At 37.7% G+C, this 26,282-nt stretch overlaps 1 protein-coding gene across 1 annotated transcript in view; it reads left to right on the plus strand.

Moving 5' to 3' along the window:
• Dcc (DCC netrin 1 receptor) overlaps positions 1-26,282 on the plus strand; it is a 997,292-nt gene that overhangs the window by 867,954 nt on the left and 103,056 nt on the right. The window contains exons 16-17 of the mRNA XM_013018919.1: positions 18,877-18,972; positions 24,898-25,130. Coding sequence (XP_012874373.1) covers positions 18,877-18,972; positions 24,898-25,130 — 329 coding nt within the window. The remainder of the gene's footprint in view (positions 1-18,876; positions 18,973-24,897; positions 25,131-26,282) is intronic.

Consider the following 26,282-nt stretch of genomic DNA (forward strand, 5'->3'; position numbering starts at 1 on the left):
GGAGGGAGGGAGGGAAGGAAGAAAAGAGGGAGGGAGGCAGACAAAATAGTATGAAACATCCTGAGAATATCTCATTGTCTTTTACAACAAATTTTCTGTAAAATTTACTCTTTTGACTTCCTCCAAAATCAGCGACTTTGTTAATCACCCATTAATAAAACCTGAGTTTTATCATGGTACATGAGTTTTCTGGCCTTGCTTTGTAGTTGTCAGAGTCTGGTAACTAAGTAGTAGCTAGTAGAGTTTAGTCAACATGACAGTGCCATCCTTGGTCTCACAGATTGCCAGGAAATGTGACAGCCAGGGTTCTATCCCCTTCTCTTACCCGCAGTGAGCTGTCCAGAAGTTAAACCAAGAAATAGAAACCACAGAGACAAAACTACACCACTAACACTGTAAGGTGCTCTGAAAAACTGACTTCTATGGCTTTGAATATAGAATAAGTAAAATATTCATGCCATATTTGTTGCCCTAATCTTGGGATAGACAAGTGGATTAGGATACATCATTGAAAATGATGCTTTGGTTCACCTCATTTCTACATGTTGCTTAAATATATCTCTTTAATTCTACTTACCCACTTTTTAATTTTCCCTTTGAACCAAATTATCTTTTAATTGCAATGCAGGAAAAACAAAATAAAAGTTTGCCTGTGTTTATATTCCTCTTATTTCAAGTAATTCCAAGTGAAATAAAATCACCGAATAACCACAAAATAATTAGGACACATTTGTTAGGATTTAAACAGAGGGTTTTTTTTAATGTTTTAATATAATTTTTTAAAAATTAGTCTTAGAAACACATAAGTAATGTTGGTATTTATAACAACATCTAAAATGGGTATTTAGATAAATTATATAATCTTGTTTCAAAATTTTATGACAAAAGAAAACAAAAAATTCACCATCTTAACCATTGTAGGTGTACACTTTGGTGCTGTAAGATAAGTTTCTAATACTGTACATCCATTACGACTATCAGTCTCTTAACCAACTGTTGTTTTTCCTGTAAAGTTGAAACTGTATACTTCTCCCCACTTCCTTTCTCATCCAGTTTCCATTTCTATTATTGTTTAAAATTCTTCTGGACAATCATTTTCTTTTATAATTTTGGTGCTAAGTGATATATGCTAGTTATAATTATGAGGTATAATATTTTAATCTGATAGATACATACATATACATATATATCTAAGCAGTGGAATATGTATATATATTTATATGGACTATATATGTATAGGGAATGATTAGTTCATGCAACTATCATTTCTATCTCCCAATATAATATTGTTTTCTTGTACTCAGAACCTTCAAAACATGTAATTAGTTCTTATAGGTGGTTGTTACCCTACTGTGCTATAGACTAAAAGAAGAGCTTTGTTCTTTTGAAGGTTTTTTCCCAGCTTTATAGATTGCAGTCAATCTGTCGATAGTACTGACAACTTAATGCACGGAAGTGCAATACATTTCTTTTTACTCATATCTAATTCTTCTGTAGTAGTTTCTATAGTGAAAATCTTGTATCTCTTTAATTAATCCCTAAGTAACGGAAGTATCTTCATAATGTTCTTCTCCCATGGTTCATTGTTAGGGCATTGAATTATAACTGAGTTTCCTGTGTTGATTCAGTAACCATCTATTTTTATGAATTTATTTATTTGTTTATTTGTACGTTTTTTATTGTAAAAATGCTGTACAGAGGGGTTACAGTTACATGATCAGGGTAATGAGTACATTTCCTATTGAGTATTGTTGCCTCCTCCTTTGTTTTCCCCCTACCATCCCTTCCCTCCCACTTCCCCATCGCCCACCCCCCTCCCCCGCCCGCTGAAGTTGTAAAGTTTGTTTTCAACATAGTATTTTGTACATCTGTTTTCAACATTGTGTTTTGTACATCTCATTGTTACAATGGGTCAACCTGTATCCTTATTTAAGCACTTATTAAGGCTAAATATCTCTTTGTGAAATCTTTAGGATTAAATACATATGTATTTAGTTCTTCCTTTCCATATTGATTGCTTTTATTTGCTTTTCATACCTATTTTCTCTGGTTAGAACTTCTTTGTGCTGTGTTGACTAAGAAGCATGAAAGTGAGTATTCTTACATTGTCCTTACGTAACACTTTCCTCACAGGAAAAGACTTCAGTCCTTCCCATCAGCTATAACAACTTCTGTGGATGTTTTATATATAGCTCTTTATTATATTGAGATAATTTCCTTCTATTCCTAGTTTATAGAATGTATTCATCATGAAAGAGTACTGAATTTTATCAAATACTTTCTGAATCAATTTAAATGATTTTTTAACTTAGTGTAGCGTCTCGCATTGATCAGTTTTCATATGTTGAGCTATCTTCAACTTTCAGGAACGCATCCCACTTGACCCTGTGGTATAATATGTTTAATATGTTGTTGTCTTCCATTTACCTGTACTTTTTGAGAATATACATCTTTTCTATGTCAGTGTACATAAGGGATATTAATGTTTCACTTCAACAGGGCTTCATTGGTATTCGATTGTTCCCGGTTTTCTCTTATCATCAGTTTTGTTTTGAAGAATGAGTAATCCTTACCTCATTCTGACTTCTAATTGTATTAATTTGAATTCTTTCTTATTCCATCCAGTTAAAAGTATATTTTGGTTTATGTTTTCGTTTCAAACAACTAGATTTGAGATGCTCCTTCATTTTCACTTCTGTTGTCTGGTCTCTGTTTCACTTATTTATTGTCTAATTTCTACTGCTTATTTCCTGCTATTACCTCTGTATTTATTTTTGCTCTTCTTTTACGAGTTCTATAAGTCATTTTGTTGTTTGAGATCTTTCTTGTATTTTAATAGAAGCATTACAGATAGAAATTTCTCATTAGTCCTGCTTTCTCGACATCGGATAAGTTTTGCTACACTGTGTTTTCTAGTCACTTCAGATTCCTCCTGAGGCTAGTCGGCTGATCTCCTGATTATTTAAGAGTTTGAGGTTTAATTTCCAGAAACTTGAGAATTTTCTAGTTTAAGTTCTGGTATTTATTTCTAATTGTACCACATTGTGGCTCTAAAACGCATATGATCTCTATTTTTTAGAAATGTATTGATGTTTATTTGTGGCCTACCAGATGGTCTATTCTGTGAAATGTCTCTGTCTCTGGGAAGAATGTGCCTGCTGTTGTTGTGAACAAGGTTTTGCATGTATCTATTAGATCTTGTTATTACATCTTCTGTTTCCTTACATACAATTTCTGCTTACTTATGATACATGCTTTAACTAACTAAACAAAATTTGTAGAATACTAACAAGTCAGTGTGGTCTAATCTGGACAGTCTTCTTGGGTTATGAACATTTATTCCAGACACTGCAGGTGAAAATCTTTGTTGGGAAAGTGTTTTCTTTAGAAATAACAAATGCTTTTAAATTCCCTATTAATGGGATTTTTTATTCGAGTGTTTGACTAAAAAAGATAGTAATTCAAGAACAATTTTATAAATAAATTGAGCAAAAAGCTATAAAGTAACATTCTTCTCAAAAAGTCTTTAAAAATGGTAAGAACATCTCTTTGCTTGAAGCTTATTTTTAAGCTCTCTTCTTCCTTTAAGTAATGTATCCAAAATATCCAGGCACAAACATCAGAGATATAGCTCATTTTATAAGTTATTCAAAGGCCACAACTTCTGGTTGGAAATATAATACCAGCTCACAGTCTTCAAAGGACCCAGACTGTTGAGTATCAGGAAGAGATCATGACTAGATGAAAACATGATTGTATTTCATCTTGAAATGAACAGTGGTTTGCCCTATTATTGCAAAGACCTAGAAGTATCAAGAAACAAAATTTTGGACCAAACTACACATTAGGATCATGGTTTTCATATGCTTTTAGAAATCAGAAGAACTGGGTATGCCACTCAGTGCGAGAGAATTTGCCTAACTTACACAAGGCCCTGGGTTCCTTCTACTACTAAAATGAAATGAAAAAATCAGAAGAGGTATGGATCCTAAATATGTAAACAAAACTATATGACTAGTTACATATAATCGTTATTTGAGAAGTGGTATTTAATATAGGTCATCATAATAAAACAAATACCTTTTTGCTTTTCCTTTGGTCGGTCATGGGGCTTGAACTCTGGACTTGGGTGCTGTCCCTCAGCTCTTCAGCTCAAGGCAAGCACTCTACCACTTGAACCACAGCGCCACTTCCAGTTTTCTGGTGGTAAACTGGAGATAAGAGTCTCCTGGACTTTCCTGCCGGGGTTGGCTTTGAACTGCGATCCTCAGATCTCAGGCTCCTGAGTTGCTAGAATTATAAGCCACCAGCACCCAGCATAATTACCATTTTTAAAATATTATCAGCCCCATAGCTAGATATTTTAAAAGGTTATACCCAAAGAAGATAAGTTAAATAAGTGGGATACAATTCATATTTGCATATTAAAAGGAGACAAATAGGAATTTAACGAGTTAAGAAAACTGCTCACAATGTGTGGCTTTTAAATAGTTGGAGATTCATTTCTAGTTCAAGTATATCTGATCCCAGTGCTATGACCTTTCTGCCCTCTCCTACCTGCTCAGGGACAAACCTGGAAGAGCTCTGTGCTTCTGGGGCTTGACCTTGAAAGCTTTGTGCTTCTCACTGTTAGAAAATGATCCTGGGAATTTCATCAAGACATTTCCCTTTCTAGGTCTGTAGCTCCTTTTCAGTTTGCATGTCTAAATATGCTCCTCTGCCTACATTCCTTGATTTAGCTCCCACTATGCACAAAGCTAAAGAAATAGCAGCCTAACCAAATGCTTGTCTCTCCACGATAGGATAACTGTATGTGTATGTTATTCTTGCCCTCAATTTTCCAATCATTCAGTTAGTTAAAATGTAGTCCATTTAAGACAATCAAGTACAAAATTCTGTATGAAAATCCAAATACAATCCAGCAATGTTGTGATTTCACAATGTTTTGCTGAAATCTTAAATCCCTTATGCATTTAATTTCCTAGGTGTCCTCATACTGACATTATGTTTACCCTGAGTCTTATTCTAGGGAAAAGTACATATTATTTCTAATACCTACATTTCATTGCTTCTTGTCTAGATTCACGTTAAGGCTGTCTTATTTTGTCTGTTGTTTTGTCTCCTTCCATCTACTCTTGCTCAAGAATCTAAGAAGCTAACTAAAATGCTAGTTTATGTTCTTGAGAACTTAAACTGGAAATAATATTTTTATGGTCACATGGCCTAATGATATAGTTTCTCTGCCACTTATCATCAGTAGTTACTATTTTTACCAGATCTTTTCTTTCTTATATAATTATTCCAACTTCATTGGGGCATGTTTTATTAAATCACAAAGTTAAAAATGATTTCAATTTTATAGCCACCTTAGAACTATCATTAATTTAATGCCTTTTCTATTATTAACAACATTTTCCTCCATTTATGCATATTTTCTAGTGCTGAATGTACATTTAAATGAAAAGCAGTTCATATTGTGGAGTGCACAGTGGTAAAATACCAGTACTTGAAAGGTTACTCAGTTAAGCCACTCATATTGCCATGAAAAATAATTAGCATGTGTGAATGAAATTCAGTCAGATATAAAGCCAACTCCTTAATTTTATTATTTTCAGGTACAAAATAAGTAGCCAGCCCACTAAGTTACACTTTTACCCACACTATATGTAAGTTCAGAGTATATATGTATGGTGAGTTATGTTCTATTTGAAGAGAAAAATAGTAGCAAGAATATTTTGTACTTAATTTACTTTACTCATTATCATGCACAAACCTTCACTTGTATGGAACAGAGCTTCTACATGGCTATTCTGTGCACCAGGAAAGCTACTACTTATATGTGACTATTTATGTTCATTACAATCAAATAAACTGGTGAGAGAGCTGTCTAATGTACATGATGCCCTGGGTTCTATCTTCACACGCATGCACACACACACACACACACACACACACACACAGAAATACACTCATTAACGTCAATGTTCTACCTACCTCTAGGCTGTTCAACAGCTGCATGAAGCTAGGGATTACCACTATGAACAGTACACATGGGACATCTGCATGATCCCAACACACATAGAGCATTCACGTCTTATTCTAGGTGACACTATTGTTTTGCAGTCCTCGCTGTGTTACCTTAAATTGGACTTTGAGAGTAATACACGAAAGGGAAAAGGCATGTGCACGTGGGAACATACAAATGCTCATGAAGTTTCCAGTATTTCAGTATTAATATTTGAGTGAGGAAGGTCAATTGTCAATATATCCAAATGGAGCAAAACAGCCTGGTCCAATATGTACCTGCATCGACACACTTGGATACACACACACACACACACACACACACACACATGCTTAGACTCAAACACTTGAATGCAAAAGCAAGATCAGAAAATAATGTTTGTCACCACCAAGAGTACTAACATACCATGGTATTTGGGGGAAATTTAACAGTTTTTACATGATATACTACGAACAGGTGAACCGTTCAATCTGTAATCTGCTTCTGGGAGGTACTGTAGATTCCCACATTCATCTTGTATAGAAGTAGAAGAAGTACTTCTCTTTCTTTGTTTCTTTTCTCTTGAAGAAGTACTTTTCAAAGCCCATGCAAACCATTTGGGACGTCTTAATTCTGATGTCTCAATTTGCATCCCATGAACAGCCTGAAGAGTTGCATGGGCTTGCGATTCAAATCCTGCTAGTTACTGAGCTCTGTGGTTTCCTCATCTCTGGAAGGAGAAGAGTCACTCTATCCCTTTGGGCTCCTAGGAAGACAAGTACCATGGAACACTTCAGGACTAGCCACAGGCACACATTGCAAGTGTCCTGAAGAAGAATGTTGGTCCTCACTCCATCCAGCCTTCTTCCTACCCTGCCTCTTTCTTCCCAGGTGTTTATCATCTTCCCTTCCCATGTCATCTCTTTCCTGTGCTCTGCCACTGGCTTGTTTCCCTCTGCTCTTCCAGAGTCCTAAAGCAATGAGTCTGGTAGGAAGAAAGAGAATGAGACCCAAACACAAAGAGAAGGAGAAAGGAAGTAGGAAGGGGAGAAGGGGGACTCCTTACTCACAAAACCATATGCTTCCTCTTCTAGTGCCTGAAAAAATATATACAAAAACACATTTGATTGTATTCTATTTCTACTCAAGTTGTGCTTTGATTTGGGCCTGGGCACTGTCCCTCAGCTCTTCAGCTCAAGGCAAGCGCTCTACCACTTGAGCCACAGTGCCACTTCCGGTTTTCTAGTGGTTTATTGGAGATAGGAGTCTCACGGTCTCTCCTGCCCGGGCTGGCTTTGAACCACGATCCTCAGATCTCAGCCTCCTGAGTAGCTAGTATTACAGGCGTGAGCCACCAGCGCCCGGCTCTGATTTTTTTTAAAACCACAGTGATGATTTGATTACTCGAATTCACCAAATGAACAGTACTTGTATTTCTTATTAATTGAGTCCTTAGGTGGTTGTATGAACGTTTCAACGTATTCTATAGTTGATTCGATTTTGGGTGATGAGAGAGAGAGGAGGAAAGCCTGTGTGTTTGGATGTGTTGTCTCTAATTTCCTGCTGCAAAGCTTTGATGAGAAATGGCCTCATTAAGCACTCCACTTATAAGTGGCGTGCAAGGCTTTGTTGTTCGAGCACTTACGTGGTCATTTCTCTGATGCCAAGGGCTCCCAGCCAAAATGCACTGTACCAACCAAAGCAGGTGAAGAATGTTTATTCTGTTCTAGTTCATAAACAAATGCTGCTCTGTAGAATGACGGGTGGAAAAATCCCAGACTTTCTCTCCCCATGGTGAGCACATCAAGGCACTCAGAGCCTATGTGGGTCTCCTCTGACAGAGAGGAGTAGAACCAAACCACCTCTTCTCTATTTCTAAAATTGAAATGGTCATCCCCTCCCCTTTCTGCTTTGTAGCATTATTGAGGTAACTGATGACCAACTTGTTAACATCACTGCACAATGCACCTGAGAATTTACCATTCCTTCTGTTCTATGAAAGCTACTACATCAATTTGGTTTCACTCAGCAATTTGGAGCCAGCAACCCTAAGCAGATTTTCTCCAGTTGGAGTCTAAATAACCCCAACTTCTAGTGGAAATACGGAGAGATGAAAATATTTGGAAGAGTAACTTTAGTAGATGGATACTTTCTCCTGGCTCAGAAAAGAACCTTCTAAGCATATGGCTGTAAATTCATTACAAACAGGTCTTCCACCAATTTTGTGGCTTAAAGCAGTCAGTCATTTTTATCTAGGATACATTTTTCTCACTATAACAAACATGATAGGGCAGAAATTTCTTCTCTCATCATTGATGTCCTGGTTCTAGAAATAATTTCATCTAACCATAATTCTCTATTTTCCCCTGTTCTCTACTGTCTCTCTAAACACATGCTCAGATCCGGTGATAAGCATGTTTTGATTTTCACCTATGCTCTCTCCTTCCTAGGTTTAAGGCCCACTACATAATTATAGTAGACCCCGAAATATACATGCTACTGACATCTTTTCTAGTTTTTTTTTCTGGATTGCATAGTTCTAAGAAATCAGATTTCCTGAAAACAGTATTTCACGCTTGATCAAAATGTTCTGCAACTTATCATCTTTGATTTGACACTTGACTAAAATGTTCTGTAACTTATCATCTTTTATTCAATAATAACAAGTAGTTTAAGAGGACATGAATGGTATAAATTGACAGCAGCAGTGAGAGGAAGAGCAGTGGAAGAGGCAACACTGATCAATATGCAATGTCAACTGGGCCCCAGTGGCTCACGCCTAGTAATCCTAGCTACTCAGGAGGCTGAGCTCTGAAGATCGGGGTTCAAAGCCAGCTTGAGAAGAAAAGCCCATGAGACTTTTATCTCCAATCAATCAAAACACTAAAAGTGATGCTGTGGCTCAAGCAGCAGAATGCTAGCCCTAAGCCAAGAAAAAAAAAAACCCTCAGGAATAGCACCTAGGCCTTGAGTTTAAACTCCAGGACCAGCACATACACAAAAAGCAATTGCTTGTAACCTGACTTTGGAATTGAAATCCTGTTTTACAGCTATTTAAAAAAAATAATTAAAACATTATAAAAAAGAGGGACTGAGGCTCAGCTTTAGACAATTTACCTATAAAATGAGGATAGCCGTTCATCCGCTTAAGTCTTTATTACTCATTGATGAGCTTCTCCCCCCCAACATGACTTCCTTCCATATGTTATAGGCAAATAAGAAAAATAAATGTGTCTTCTGTTGGGCAATGTGTTAACTATAGAAGATGAAAATGTATTGTGCATTTCAAAGAAGCTAGAACAAAAGATGTTGAATGTCCCTACCATAAGGAAATGATAAATGTTTGAAGGCTCAAAAACATTTATTCTGATTTGAACATTAACTGGTATATACATATATCAAAATACCATATTATATCACAAAAATAGACAATGTGTCAAATAAAGATATCTACTCTATGCCACATACTAGATTAAGTTAACAATTTAAAATATTAAGGAATATAAGTGGCTATTAAAAGGGCATCCAACAAATGTTAGTACTAGCAAGAAGAAGAAGGATAGGAAAAGAAGGAACAGGAAGAAGAGGAGGTATTCGCATTGTCTATTAGTCCTACTAGGTAGTACACCTCAATTCCTACAAATTCTCCCTGATATTAGCTTATCCGACTTTTCCCCCTCAGCCTTTGTCTCTCGAAGAGCTCAGCAAAATGACCACCATCTTCACAAAGCCTCAGTAATCCTCAAACATTTCACTCTGTTTTTTGTAAAACCTCTAGCACAATTTCTCCATGAAAAGATTCATCAGTGGAAATGAAAAGTCATGTCGCTGCTTATTTTTCAATGAGTGTACACCCCTACACAAGTAACTTACAGACAATGCCCAATGGTAATTTATGAATGAATGGAAGAATGCTGTCATGAAGACTTCAATGGAAGCATGCACGTAGGAAAAGCAGACATGGCAGAATCCCCTGGCAGCCATTTTCCATAAACACATGGGACATTCGACAGTGACACTGGCATCAGAGAGCTGAGTTCCATGCTCCAACTTTTCAAGACCTGCTATTTGTTTCCTTCCTAAGAAATTTGGCTTTTCTATCTGACAAATGCCGAGACATTTCTTTCTGAGATGTTTCCCTGATGTCCACCTTGATAATAGACCTTTATCGATTAAAGAGGATTTCTTCATTCTCCTTCCTAAGAATCAAGGAAGGCATCCCGACTGGTCAAGTTGCTGGCATGTGAAAATTGGTCAATGAGCAAATCATGTAACAATCTCACCATTATTTGGACAGTGTTCCTGGAAAAGAAAAAGGAAAGATAATCTTTATTAGTGTGCTAGTTGGATTAGCAATTAATTCAATTTACAGAGGATTATGTGTAACCAAGTAAAAGTGAATGCATTATATTAATTGCCTCCTCTTTAAATATGAATTGTTCATCCTTTTAAGAGATCAATGCTATCCGCTATATTTGTTTTCCACCCATTACACTTAATTAAGCCGTTCAGGTCCAGTAGGGTCAGAGGTGTCCAGGAGTATTTAGCATCTGACAGCCATCCAGTGGCTCCTGTCCTGTGATGGTGGTAGTCCTGGTTTATAGCAGTGAGCAAGAGTTTGTGCTAGGCAACAGCTAGCATTCTCATTTTCTCTAATTGACTTGTTGGCAGTGTTCACAGAGATGGGAAAGAAAGCAAGAATATGGAGCCTGGACCCTGACAAGCACTTGGCATGGATAGGGGCCACACAGTGAAGTACATAATCTGCAATGAATAAGAGACTCTGGGCTGTCAATCTGGCACGTGCCACTGGCATTTGATTCACACACAGTAGTAATTAAAAAATAACCATGCCCTTCCCACTAGCTTTCGTTACCAGGAAAAGTATCTTGGTCTAACCCTGAAGAGCTGTCTGCAAATCGTTTGATCCAATCCTGCAGCCCCAGAGAGCAAAATTCATTTAGCAAATGCTAAACAACACTCTTAGAATAATGGGTCTCTTGCTCACCAAATCTCGAGGGAAGAAGAGTCAGGGCTGCTCCTCATGACCCGTCCCTTGTCATTGACAACCCCTAAAATCAATAAGTATTCGCTTATGCCTCCTCTTTCTAGGCCCCACAGGCCATAACTGGCCAAGAGCCATCTATTTTTGGATATTTAGAGTTATGATTTTTTCAGCCTCCTTCATTGCAAATCGATGTGGTCTATGAGAAAGACTGGCCAATCAAAGATAACAATCCAATCAATAATTTCTAATCCATGAAATCATTCAGAATATCTATAACTAAAAAACATTCTCATAGTCACTCACCAAAATCTCAACCATACAAATCACACCAATTCAAGTAAGAAAATAAGACTGCATGTTAGTGCAGAGGCAATCAATACATTTTTCCAGCCTCCACATCTGCAGCATTTCAGCAAATAAAGAAAACTAAATTTACTGTCATAATTGTCACTAAGTGTATTCCTGAACAATGGGGTCTGACCATAATTAATGATTAATTCATTTGGAATTCATTATTATATTATTAAATGTGTTTAACTCATTTGGTGCTTCTATAGAGGGAGTGATTCTAGGCAATTCTATTGTGATTTACTGATTTTAAAGTTTGAGCTCTGAGCATGTGCAAGAAAACAGTTCCACATTGCCCTCTAGTGGCAGATCCACAAATTACATGCCTTTGTGAAGATGTTCTCAAAGAAATCTTCCTCCTCAAGATAGTGTCAAAGAAGTTGCAGCTATTGCTAGACACCAACCACCACCCCCCAAAAAAACTGATCAAATGAAGGCAGCCCTGTTTCCATTTAACCAGTAAATAATTGCTATTTTAATTCTGTTGTTTAGTTAGATTTAGTATAGGATCAAGCTCACTAAGAAAGTCCTTTTGTTTCTGAAGATGGTCCAGAGTAAGGTTTAACCGAAGTATAACGCAAAGTCCAGAAGGAATCCAAAAGCTGTCACGGAGCAGGTGGATTTTGAAGAACAGATGAGCAAGCTCCTTGGAGAGGGCTGTCTCTTTACCTGTTTTGCTTTTATTATTCTGTGTTACTTTAGAAACATCAGTGAACATCCCTGGAGCCTCAAATTACTAACAATGAAAAAATATTGAACCAAGACATGTCCAGGACTTCCCCTAGCTCTATGGGCTGTCCTTACGCCAGCTACAAGTGCAGTGCACATCTGTGTGTTCTCCCAGAAGCCCGTGATCACACCCTATTATTTTTGTAATATATGCTTTTTATTGTAAACATACTGTAGAAAGGGGTTACAGTTACATGAGCATGGTAATGAGTACATTACCTATCGAGCATTGCTACCTCCGCCTTTGTTTTTCCCCTGCCATCCCTTCCCTCCCCACCCTCACCCCCCCGCATTAAAGTAGTAAAGTTCATTTTTGACATAGTGTCTTGTACATCTCATTGTTACAATGGGTCATCCTGTATCCTTGTTTCTGCATTTTGTTATTTCCCTTCCCCTCCCCAAATTAGAAAAATGTGTATACAATATGCAGAGCATCTGAATCAAATACAGTGACAACAGGGTTTATACCATGGGGGAAGAACATACAAAAGAAACAAAAAAATCACGCAGTACATTATAAATACATTAAAAACAATAGCAAGGAAGATAAAAAAAACCACTTGTGTTCCTATATTGGGGTTCATTCCACTTAGCATCATCTTTTATGGTCATTTGTACATAGCTTTTGACCTCTTCTGCTTGTCCTAGACATATAACTAGTTATTGAAAATAAGGGAAATGTGGGACCTATGTTTCTTTGGGCCTGGCTTACTTCACTTAATATAATTTTTTCCAAGTCTTCCATTTTTCTAACAAATGGGGTGATGTCATTCTTTCTGATGGAGGTATAGAATTCCAGTGTGTGTGTGTGTGTGTGTGTGTGTGTGTGTGTGTGTGTCACATTTTCTTGATCCATTCATCTACTGAAGGGCAACTGGTTTGGTTACATATCTTAGCTATGGTAAATGATGCTGCAATAAATATAGTTGTTCTTAGTATGGCTTTGTTTATGATCGTTTTGATAAATGCCCAAAAGTGGGATGATCGCTGGGTCACAGGGGAGCGCTATGTGGAGTCTTTTAAGTAACCTCCATACTACTTTCCAAAGTGGTTGAACAAGTTTACACTCCTACCGACAATGCAATGCAGTAGGGTCCCCTTTTGGCCACATCACCTCCAGCACCTGTTGTTGTTGGTTTCTTGATTATAGCCATTCTACCCAGGGTGAGGTGGAATCTCAGTGTTGTTTTGATTTGCATTTCTTTTATGGCTAGAGAGGTTGAGCATTTCTTCATGTGTCTATTCACCATTCTTATTTCCTCTTCAGAGAAGTCTCTTTTAATCTTTAGCCCACTACCTAATCAGGTTGTTGTTTCTTTGAGGAATTGTTGTTGGGGGATTTAATTTTTTGTGTTCTAATTATGTATGGCTAGTGAAGATCTTCTCCTAATCTGTGGGCTTTCTATTGATCTTGCTAGCTATATCCTTTGCCATGCCAAAGCTCTGCAGTTTCATGCAATCCCATTTGTCCAACCTTTCTTTGATTCATTGTGTTTCTGGTCATAATCTATCATTTAAGAGGGAACATCTCTGAGGTGTGCATAATATAGTTGAATTTGTAGGATTGTGGTGACTACATTAATTCATTCGCCCAATAGCTAGCATATGGTAGCACATTTTAGGAGTGGAGGACACTCCATGACAGGTCATTTGCATATTTATAACATGCAAAAAATTCAATAAAGGAAAAGAGACCACAGGCTGCTGGAGAGATCAAACCAACCTGTCTCACCTTATGCCAAATGATGTATGGGGCTTTTCTTCCTCACCCCTGTACTGCACATGTTACCCTCCAGACTTTTTGCCCCAGTACTGGGGGCTTTTGTTCAGGGCGCCTGGGCACTTTTCTTTGGCTGATCAAGGCTGATACTCTACTACTTAAGCTACATCCACTTCCGGGTCTTTGATAGCCAAGTGGGAGTAGAGCCACACAGACTTTTGTGCCTGGGCTGGCTTTGAATCAAGGTCCTCAGATCTAGTCTCCTGAGTAGCTAGGATTACCAGCACCAGCATTCTGCTGCTGTGCAGTGAAAATAAAACAGCTAAAGGACTTTAGTGTGTGTGTGTGTGTGTGTGTATACACATGCACACGCGCACGTGCCAATCATGGGGCTTGAACTTGGGCCTGGGTGCTATCCCTACGCTTTTTTGCTGAAGGTTAGAACTGTAACACTTGAGCCACAGCTCCACTTCTGGCTTTTTTTTAGTAGTTTACTGGAGATAAGAGTCTCATGGACATACCTGCCCGGGCTGGCTTTGACCCGCAATCCTCAGCTCTCAGCTTCCTGAGTAGCTACGATTATAAGTTTGAGCCACTCATGCCCAGCATGTTCTGATACTTTCTAATGGTTAAATATACCTTTTACTTGTTAAATGAAAAATGATATGCACTTCCAAAGAGTGGAGGGTAAGAATCTAGTAATGCAATGGGATCTTTCTCAGAGTCTGTTATTCAGAGAGGGGTGAGGCAGGTGGGAAGTAGAGGCAGGAACACTGTCCCTGGACCACACTGCCCAGAAGTACTGACTACTAACATGGAGTCAGAAGCCGGAGAACCTATCCAGACGCCTACTCGTAACTCAGAATTCCTGTGAAAATTAGCTAGGTAGATGTAAAACAGGGATACCCAATGTCTTTGTGCAAATGAAGATCCATTTCATTATCAATGTGTATCCATCTTCCTTGCCACATAATATGAAGTTTTAAACTGGGGGCTATTGCTCTTACGGTGGACATCTTGGAGAAGACCAGATCTCATTTCCTACTTTTCCATGAGTATATACATATTTACATATGGTGGTATGTGTCGGAATCTCTCCAAGGTTATCTACTAATGGCCACAGGCTTGGATTCATCAGCTTCAACATACTATAACAAAATCTTCAAGGCAACGAAAAGTCCCATCCATAGCTCCCTTAAATTCAATCCAAGTATTTATTTTCTTTGACCATCACACATTTGTTTATTTAAGATCTCTACCAACAGTTAATGTGGATTTCACATAAATTCTAGATGTGCAAAGAATCTGAGACTCACCTCCTTATGACAGTAGTGTCTTAGACTTCTAAATAGTGGCTCCACCAGGTGGAGCCTTTGTCCTCATTAACTGGGGGCAGTTTTCTCTTTCTCTTGCCTCAAAAGCTAGACTAAAAATAACTCCTCAGCATGAGTTTGCTGTTCCTGAGCTCATTCTTGCTCCCTTTGTAAATACGTAGGTAATGCAAACTCATAGACGTATGAGGTTCAACCAAATGGAATTGAACCACAAAAAAGCAATTTCATATATGATTAGATTCAAACCTAATATAAATGTTTATATTGCCATTGTGTAGATGAATCATATGTTTGAAATCAGATTTAGTTTCTACTGTAATAACTAAAAAGGAGATTCATCCTGGTAGAGAAGTGTTTTGCTGGCCTGCCTGTATGGATTTTTCATTATTTCCCCTTTGCTAAGCTTTTTTTTTCTTTCATCCTACCATCCTCTAACCCTAAAACCTGCCTTCCTCCAAAAACCCTGGTTCCAGCTCTACATCAGCTGAGAAGTTTTCATGATGCTGTCCCTCACTTATTTTTCAGGCCTCTGCTCTGAGTTAATATAACATTCATTAGTTATACCATTCCTATCTATTATTAATTTCACGTTGTTTTTTCCCACTTACCCCCTCCCCAGAATTAAGTTGTAACTTGATAATAAAGGTCCATCATTTACAAATATTCTTGGACGTTGAAGAAGAGCATTTGTTCTCTGTTGATTTGTTACTTTCCTACTAGCTAGTTTGCCAACATAAACTGAAATATATATTCTCTTATGGAAAGAGAAAACAATCATTGCATGGCAGTCATTTGCCTACATGAATTATAAATTGATTTTATGTTTTTCTTATGTTTATCTTATCTTCTTATGTTTTATCTTACATTTTGGCTTTAGGGTCTGATAAAAAAAATCCAGATCCAGAAAGCCATATGTGTGGGATGTATAGCTTAGTAAGCAATGATAACTTTGAACATGTTGTGTTTCTTTGTTCTCTTTCCTATAAACAATTATCCAGACCAATGCTCGAACTAAGTAGCTTGGATCTTTTTGACAGTTCTAAGGAGGATAATATGATCTTTTGTCAGGGGATTCTTAGTGTTTATTATTTCTCTAGATTTATCTTAGCAATTATGAATGTTTACTGCCTATATCCATACATTCACTGGGTGGGCTGCAAAACAGCAATTTTTCAATTCTATCACTTAATTTCTGTTCAAATAAAGCTTAAGAAAGCTGTTTATACTATAGAGTTACAGGATAAAGCTTACTTAGGAAAGATATGATAAGTGATCAATTCCTCACAGGTTTTCCAAATAATAATTTGGTTCTTTGTCAACCTCAGATATGACTCTTATTAGTCAATAGTTACCTGTATGATTCCACACGTTTGGCTTCAGTCCATCGAAACTCTTATCGTTATCCCTGCACAGACTGGCCTAGTCCCTCACCAAGGGAACACTCTTTAACCGGACCTCTGGATTCCCTTGACCTGATACAGTCTTTGGCTGTTCCCCACTCTTCCCCTCCCCACCCCCCAAGTCCTGGGGCTTGAACTCAGGGCCTGGGCACTGTCTCTGAGCTTCTATTGCTCAAGGCTAGCACTCTACCCCTTGAGCCACAGTGCCACTTCCGGCTTTTTCTGTGTATGTGGTACTGAGAATTGAACCCAGGGCTTCATGAATGCTAGGCCAGCACTCTACCACTAAGCCACCTTCTCAGCCCTGTTCACTCCCTTTATAGTATGTCATCATGTTCTGGCTCAATCAGCGTATTTCCTATTTCAGGCTTAACCAGTTCTGCAAGAAACCTGTGTCCTTTCCAGTTGGAAATACTTGCCTCAGACCTGAAGTCCCCAACATGCTAACAGTGCTTTCTACTGTTGGTTCCTCCATTTCTGGAGAACCACAACAGAGATAGCGTACCACTGCCATTTGAACTGCATCTAAAGCAATTTGAGGCCTCTACTTCTTTTGCAATCCTTATGCCCTTCCATTGCACATCACAAGCCTGGGTCTCAAGGACACAAGGGCTACTAGAATTAGAATTTCTCAGGTTGACTCTTATCGTCGTAGTACCAGTGTGCAAATGGTTGTGGTTTTGTTATCAATGATAAATTATTGGAGCATTTGTTTGCATTCACTGTCCCTATTTTCCCTCAAATCTGCTTTACCATTGCAGTTAGTTGCTGTTTTATATGGCCACCTGTTGCAAAATAAAATCTCTCTTCTAACCCTCCCTTAGCTGTGGCTCATACAACTAATCATTCACCAGTTAGACATTAGACCAGTGGATCCTCTACTTATCTTGGATGCCAAAAGCACGTTTTTTGGGGTTTTTTTCCCGAAGTTCTGGGTGTCAGGGGAACACTATTATATGATTACTTGCAAGTAAATTGCAGTTTGATTACCCCATGCATTATGTTTACTGTTAACTTTTGTTGACGATGAAATCCTTAAATTATATTTTCTTATCCAGAAGATCTGAAATGAATTACTGTAAATCCTTCTGACATAAAATGTCAGTGTCAAAATGCCCGATAATGATCTAATTCCTCCAGATGTCAGATACTATTTTTATCCACATGTCAAAACATGTATGTCAGAAAAAAGAATATTTTTAGTATTTATTCTCCTTTCTGGTTTTTGTCTCCAAGGACTCTGACTACCTGTATGTTAGGTCTTTATTATTCACTTTGATATATATATATATATATATATATATATATATATATATATATATTCCCAATTCCTTATTTTTTATTTCTTTGTTTTCTACTTACTGTGTTTATTTTGTTGGTTGGTTACTTTTATTTCTTTTGCATATTAATACTTCCGTGATTTTTGTCATTTCAATTTTAGTTTTTCTAATTGTGATTCATGTATCTGTTTCATACCTAACAGTTCATTTGGGAAGAGCAAATTAGAATTTTAATCTATTTTTCTCATGTATTTCATCTACTTTCATCCTTTTTGTGCACTTGTCTTATTTTATCTGGTCCTAGGTTTAATTTTGTAAGGAATTTTTCCTGAGCAAATGATCAGTTTTTTTACCCTGAACTTCCTGTTGCTCAAACACCTCTTCTCAATCCACCAAGTTTCATTTTCCTTTCATTTGTGCTAGACTGGGATTAAACTAACAATAGATCAAAGGGATCTCTATGAACTCTTGCTTTTGTATCAGGGTAGGTGCTATGCTGGAAAGGAGAGTTTGCAAGTCATTTTCAAGTGTGTGTTCTGCCTTCCCATCTGACCAGCAGTGTTTTCAGGCATTACATGACAGGTGCTTTAGGGTTATCCTTATTCCTAACTAAATGCTTGTCTTTAATAAAAAATAGGAAATAAAAAACATCGATATAGATAACACACTGATCATAAGGCTGTTGGCTGCTTGTATACCTCTACTTCGATTTTAGGGTTTAAAGATGTATCTCCTCCCATGCTTTTATTATTACTCGAAATGCCTTTGGTTTCAACACTTTTAGTATCTAATTTATATCTAGTCCTTCATGTCTAGTTATTCAGGTTTAATATCTAGTTCTTTAATTCATTTTTCATATGGAGAATAAAAAGTGATTTTTAAAAATCTAATGGCCACATAGTCCTCTCAGAATCCACTCATTTCTAAACAACAACTTTCTTAATTGGTTATTCTAAAATTGTTTTCAGGAAAATGTTTACCCTGAGTATTTTGGAGAGTATTTTGGAGCACGGAATAAATCAACATTTTCAACTTGTTTCTGTTCTTCTCTAGAGTCAAGCTCCCATTATGTAATCTCCCTAAAAGCTTTTAACAATGCAGGGGAGGGCGTTCCCCTCTACGAAAGTGCCACCACCCGGTCCATAACAGGTAAGAGAAACTCTTCCATGCACTTCTCACAAATCAGGGTTTGGATCTGGGCTAATACTGACAAACTGAAGCAAAATAAAACCAAGTAGGAACAAAGAAGAAAAAAAGCCCTTAAATGAATATGTACATTTTCTGAGTGTTCTGAGCAGTATATGCGTCTATAGGGATTCATGTCTTTCTGCAAACACTTGTATGCACATAACACTGTCTTATTTCTTCCCCCCCCCCTCAAAATGAAATAGAAGGAGTGCTGAGACAATGTAGACCTCTCTTCCACTGTCATCTTAGTAGCATTGTCTACGGCCATACCACCCTGAACGCACCCGATCTCGTCTGATCTTAGTAGCTCTATAGTACCACTGAGGCAAGAAAGTCCCTGATCAGAGGCAATCAGATGCCCAGATGGACACAAGCTTCTCTGTACCAGGTCCCTAGGCTTATATGATTCACCTGCAGTAAGGGTTTTATGAGTTGGACAGTAAAAGCAGCCAATAAGAACACAATATAAACAGCATGGGTAAAAGGTGAGCTCACAGACATATGGAGGCATTTGTTAATAAGTCTGTGCTTACTCAAAAACAGCCTTAGTAACAAAACTATTGGGTTGTTCAGAGCTCATGGAAAGGCACTTGACTGTCACCCTGCCCCTCAGACTTAAGTGTAAAACATGGAAGTGAAAGTCAAGAAGTTTGTCTCTTCTTTTAATACTTCAAGGCATGTCTTCGTACACTCACACCTTCAGATCTCATTAAATTGTCATCTGTTTTTGCTTAATGAGAATGAAGGATGTGAGATAGTATGCTGTAGTTTCCATGGCAGGCTGATCAGAGAGTGTGAAAAATGACTGAAATATAAAGTCCAGATCAGTAGTAATAAATGGTTAGAACGTGAATAGTGAGATTCTGGGACTTTCGTGACCTCCAAAAAATTTGTTTTCCAAATCCACAAGCTTCGTTTATAAACATGTCATAAGAAAAATACTTGTACACATTTGCAGGTATGATGCTATGATTTCAAAAAAATACCAGCATTTTATTCATTTCAGCCAGATTTTCTTTTAAGATAAAGTTATTGTTTTGGACTCTTGGAACCGTTGACGCTGGGTTTCAAGTGTTGATACTGCCCAGAATCAGATGTGAAATATAGGGCATGAGAGGATATATTTATTTTCATCTATTTAGAGATAAAAATATAGTATTATGTCATCAAGATGGCTCCTGACTTCTCCAAATAGGGGAAATAATGCACCTTGCCTTAGAGAATATTTTCTAACAAATGTGTTATCTTCAGACATGCAAACAGAGGTCTAGGATTGTGATATACAGTATGGTGGACAGGTGCTTGGAATGAGTACTTCCCCTTCATAATCTTGCTCTACAAGAAGGGAGATCTCTGGGGCCACAGATTCCTGTAACTCACATAAGGTGCCTGTCTCCTGCCTCAGGTAAAAGCCTCAAGGAGATGTGCATTCACATAGTGACCTTGATCCATGATCAGGTCATACCAAATCATACTAAGACCAGACTTCCAACCCTCTTGTTGTTCTAACAAACTTAAAGGCCGTATGGACCATTGAACTGACAAATAAACAGTTTTCCAGCCAGACCCTGGAGGTTCATGCCTATAGCTACTCAGAAGGCTGAGATCTGAGAATTGTGGTTTGGAGCCAGTCAGAACAAACAGATTCTTGAGACAGTTCTTTTCAAATAACCAGCAAACCACCAGAAGTAGAGAGGTATGGCTCAAGTGGTAGAGCAGCAGCCTTAAGTCCAAGAATGTGAGCTCCTGAGTTGAAGCCTTAGTACCAGAATATATATATATATATATATATATATGTATATATGTATATATAAACATAAATATATATGTATATCTATATCTACATATTAGTCATTCAGCACAAACCAATAAAAATAAGTGTTGTAGAGTTCAAATGAATTGAAGATAAGTCACTCAGGAAGAACCAGGACTAGTATTATCGACTTCTTTCACTGTGACATTTGTTGTCACTCTTTAATTCTCTGCATCTGGCATTCTCAGAATGGTTTCTGAAGACCAGTGATCCATAAAAGCTTGGTTTTATTTTCATAATATGAGTCTCATCCTCATGGATGAGAGAAATCAAATGATACCAAAGCTAGAAAGTGTATAAGAAGCTTTCTTATTAAAGAAAAGCCAGTAATAGATATGGAAAGAATTATATCTAGCCAGTCCATTCCAAAAAGAAAGAATAGACTTTTTTGGATATTCATAGGACAAATAAATGAAACCAAAGGTTAAGGTTCTGGAAGAAAATCTGTCGATAAATGTGTCATAGGGACACGTAAAAGACAATCTCTGTTTTTGAGCTCCTGCAAAATATTCCCATGAGCAGTCTTGGAAAGCTGCTGGTATAAAATAAATACCAAATAGATCAGAGACAATAAAAGCATTGAGCGAAAGTAAGCACCAGGCTCTAGAGCTTCCTAAATTCATGTGCTGATAGATTTTGGAGTCTTTTATCCAGACAAGTCATCTCAGTACTCTACCTGTTGGAGGAAGTTCCTTGGCCATGCGCCAGAAAGTGTTTAAGTTGTTTTCTGTAAAGCTTTTTATTCCTTCTTGTGATAACAATATGTTATAAATTTCTGGAAGGCCAGAAGGCAAATAAATATCAAAGAGAGAATGAGTAGGTTGTATGAATTTGTTTATGTTCCATTGTTTTTATCATTGTTTAAATGAAGGACAAATCAGATGCAAAATTTTGTTATTAAGTTTCTTTTGAGTTTAAATATAATGCCTGAAAATTCATTGAGATTTTACTAAAACATGTCCTGAGAATAAGCTTCTTGCTTAACAAAAGATTTGAGGATATATATGGACAGATATAATGTCTATATGTACTTATCATCTATCTATCTGTTTTCTGTCTACCTATCTATCTATCTCATATAAGGTACCCAATAGGAGAAAGAAAAAAGAACCTAAAAACAAAGAACTTTTAAAATTAGTTACTCAAGCAACTTCTGACCATAGAGAAAAAAGACATTTGCAATAAATATAATCTGTCATGCTTGCTAGCCTCTGGAATGCTTCTATGTCGGAAATGCTGCATATCTGCTCTATTTAGTATTGTAGACCCCAGATTCTTGTAAGCATTCAGTACTTAAAATTGCCTAAGACAATGAAAGAAATACTTTTAAAATAATGTTTATTTATTGAATTAAAACGCTAGTGGTTATTGTATTAGACAAAGCAACTGCACAAGAGGTACTGAGTAAAATGACAAGATAAGTATGAAAATCTTATCTTCTTCAAAGGAGGAAGGAAAGTAATAACTGGATTATGAAAGCCTATAGCGAGCTATCAATAGGACAGATTGGTAGGAATTTGAAGACATTTTGCAAGTGACTCCAAGGAACTCAGTAACATTCATCACACATATTTTGCCGTTGTAAAATCAAAAGTAGAAGGGTCCTAGTTCATGATGCTTAGGGTAGATGCCTAGGTGTGGTATGACTGGGTCATACACAGGGAAGGTCTATGTTTACTTTGGAGGAACCTCCAGGCTGCTTTCCAGAGTGATTGTGCTAGTTTACATTCCCACCAGCAGTGCACGAGGGTTCCTTTTCCCCCACATCCCTGCCAGCATTTGTTGCTGTCAGAATTCAAAACATTGGCCAGTCTAAGTGAGGAAGAAAGGGAATGAGAGAGAAGGAGGAAACAGATGATACTATGTGAAAGGAAATGTACTTATTACCTGATGTATATAAAGGTAACCCGGCTGTATAGCACTTCTAAAACAACAATAAAGTAAATCAGAAAAAAAAATGTAGAAGGGTCTCTACACGTCATCCAGAGAACATAAAGTTAACATGTTTGCTAACTCAATTCAGATAAGCAATCAGAGATTGTAGCCCTAAGCACAAGAAACTTAAGACTCCTTCCACGGGATTTAAATTCCTATAGTCAGCTGAGAATAGAAGCAAGTGAGTCAATACTGGCTTTGGTTTAGCAAAAAGAAAAACAAATCTTGTACTGCTGCACAAACCTGATGAATGACTCTGAATGTTGTGAAGGCTCGGGGTTTTTCTTCCCTCTTATTCCTTTCATAAATCTATTTGGGTGTAAAGCAACCCTTAATAAAAAGAGACATCAAAGGAAATACAGAAAGCCTGGGCTCTGCCATGAAAATTTTAAACATTCTCTCTCTTTCTCTCTCTCTTTCTCTCTCTCCTACCTTTTGTTCTGTGTTGCTTTTCAGTTTTACAGATAGCTCCAAAGACCCCAGAGAAGTAACACACTAAATAATTCACTAGAAGGCAAAATGGCAAATAGGGGATAGGGTAGGAATTTGAAAGCAGGGGACCAAGTGAAGTAATTAGAACCTGCCAGAAGCCACTGGGCTCTCAACTAGACTGTTTAAAAGTAAATAAATAACCATATGTACACTGCTGAAAACACTACATTGCAGCAGGATCTGTCTCTTATTCCCAGTCTGGGAGCTCTGCTCTCACATCTCCATTGTTTGGAGAGAGAATACACATTGTATAATATGAAGCTTAATTTTTAATGGGAACACATTAAGTAAAAGTAACTCAACAGTGGACTATTAGCACTGCCACCAAGTAAACTTCTTAGATTATGATCTCCCAGCATGAAAAAGAAGTACAAGACATTAGGGCAAACTTTCATTTTTTAAAACATTATTATTATTATTATTATTCTCAACTATATATTATTCTCAAAGTTCTTATTATATTGTGGATCAAAAAAGGTTTGTACCTCAGAGAAAAGTCTCCTCAGGTCAAGTTCAGGTGGCTGACTTTTGTAATCCTAGCTACTTAGAAAGCTGAGGTCCAACAATGGATGTTGGAAGCCAGCCTGGGCAAGAGTCTGTTTGACTCTTATTTCGAATTAATCATCAAACACAAGCCAGAAGTGGATTTGTGACTTCAGTGGTAGAACACTACTAGCCTTGAGCCAAAGAGCTCTGGGACAGTGCACAGGCCTTAAGTTCAAGCCTCAGGATGGACCCTAATAAATAAATAAATAGAAAAAAAGATCTTGTCAGCATGTAGGCAGTTCATTTTGTGGTCTCATCCAATAGCTTAATCTTTGCACTGAACTTGAAAGGTCAGAACAAGCACGGTGAACATAGGAATGCCAGCAAAGATGAAAATGTGAGTTATGTATTGCTTAAGAGTAGGGGTGATATAGATATTTCTATATGTTCTGTAAGGATTATAGTCTAAGAAAACTATGCTCTAGCAGTTGCTAGTTCAAAAACGAATGATCAAATATGAACTGACCCCTGTGACCAGATATATTTCATTATTCTGGTTTTCTGAAATCACTACCCAAATCTAGATTGGTGGGGTTCTTTGCTCTTTATATTTGGTTTGTTTCTTGCCTGAACAATATTTATGTAGATATGCTCTAGGCAATAAAGAGATCACTGGAGTAACACAGACAAGCTAGAGAAGGAATAGAAAGGGAAACATTGGCATTTCAATCAACATTTATTTCCTTGGCAGGAAGAAATAAATCAGAGACACCATTTTATGTTGTTATTTGAAATCATAAAAAGTGATGAAACTGATCAATATTATACAAAGCCTTTTAAGAGGCAATGCCCAACATTCCAAAGGGGAGGGGGGCTTTGAAAATATACAACCAGAAGTGACAGCCAAATGGATTTAAACCAAATAAGGAAATGACTGTGGACGAATACTGTTGATTTTGTAGCGTAACAGTAATGCTTCTAATACGTATTTCTGGTGGAATTAATTGTATTTTTTCCCTGTTCTTCTCGTGTTCCCTTTTCATCATTATTGCCATGCATTTTAACCCATCGTGATGTGCTACCACTGGTTATTTCTTTTTTAACGCCTTCGTTTGCATTTGTATTCGTTTGTTTCATTATTCGGCGGGTTTGGAACCCAGATCCCACTGACCCCGTTGACTATTATCCTTTGCTTGATGATTTCCCCACCTCTGTGCCAGACGTGTCCACCCCCATGCTCCCACCAGTAGGTGTCCAGGCTGTGGCTCTGTCCCACGAGGCTGTCAGGGTGAGCTGGGCCGACAATTCCATCCCCAAGAACCAGAAGACATCTGACATGCGACTCTACACTGTCCGGTGGAGGACCAGCTTTTCTGCGAGTGCCAAATACAAGGTGACGGTTTTGCTGAGTGCATGAAGTTTCAAATGAACTGCCAGGTGTTTGATCTCTTTTCAGGAGTGTCCTGAACTGTCACGACTTCTCTATGACTGGGGCTTTTTACATGGGGAAATAAAACATTTTAATAACTCATGATCTAAAATTAGTTCCAAACAAGTAGATCTTAGGAAACAACTATCAGACAGCATAACAAAAAACAATCAAAGGCTATAAAACAATATTTGAATTCAACCAGAGGCTGGGTTTGTCGCCATAACTTCAATCCTGCATGGGAGAATGCTTCTTTTCCTTTGTACTTAACAGGACTCTGATAAAAAATTTTCTAGCTTGATTTTAGCATTTTTCCTTCAATTTGGAATCTAGATTGACACCATAAATAGCACAGGGACACAGACTCAAGGAAAATATAACTGGGAATAGATACTTTGGAGGTATTTTTTGTAGCATCTTCAGAAATCTCCATAAGCCATTAACTCTTCTCTCCCTCCCTCTTTCTCTATCTTCCTTTCTCTCTTTGTTCCTTTGTTCCTTCCTTCCCTCCTTCCTTCCTTCCTTCCTGTGCTCTCTCTCTCTCTCTCTCTCTCTCTCTCTCTCTCTCTCTTCTTTGCCACTCAGGGCCTGGGTGCTATCCTTGGGCTATTTTGCTCAAAACTACTGCTCTACCTCTTCAGCCACAGGTCCCCCATCCAGTTTTGTTTGAATGTTTGTTTTGGTGATTATTAATGATAAGAGTCTCTTGGTCTTTCCTGCTCAGACTGGCTTGAAACCTTGATCCTCAACTCTAAGTAGTGAGGATTACTATTCACCAACAGCCTGATATATTTGACTTTCTTTAACCTTGACTTCCTTGTTTGCCTTTGAAAATACTTTCCTGCAGTAAAGAAAATTTGAGCTAATGATACAAATTATAACAACCCATATCCCTTTCTTCATCCCTGAGCCACCTCTCAACGCCTCTAGGTGCTTTGGGGACACATTTGAGACACTGTCATTGCCAATTTCAAGTCTCTACTGTCCAACCTCTGCACCTCTACCAAAGGGTTATTAACTGAATAATTATGTTACTTTCTAAACAGAGCTTTAGCATGCACAGACACAACGGAAGTGTAAACAACAACAAACAGATCAACAAGTGATGATTGATCA

Source organism: Dipodomys ordii, unplaced genomic scaffold (assembly GCF_000151885.1).
Source record: "Dipodomys ordii isolate 6190 unplaced genomic scaffold, Dord_2.0 Scaffold43, whole genome shotgun sequence".
NCBI lineage: Eukaryota > Metazoa > Chordata > Mammalia > Rodentia > Heteromyidae > Dipodomys > Dipodomys ordii.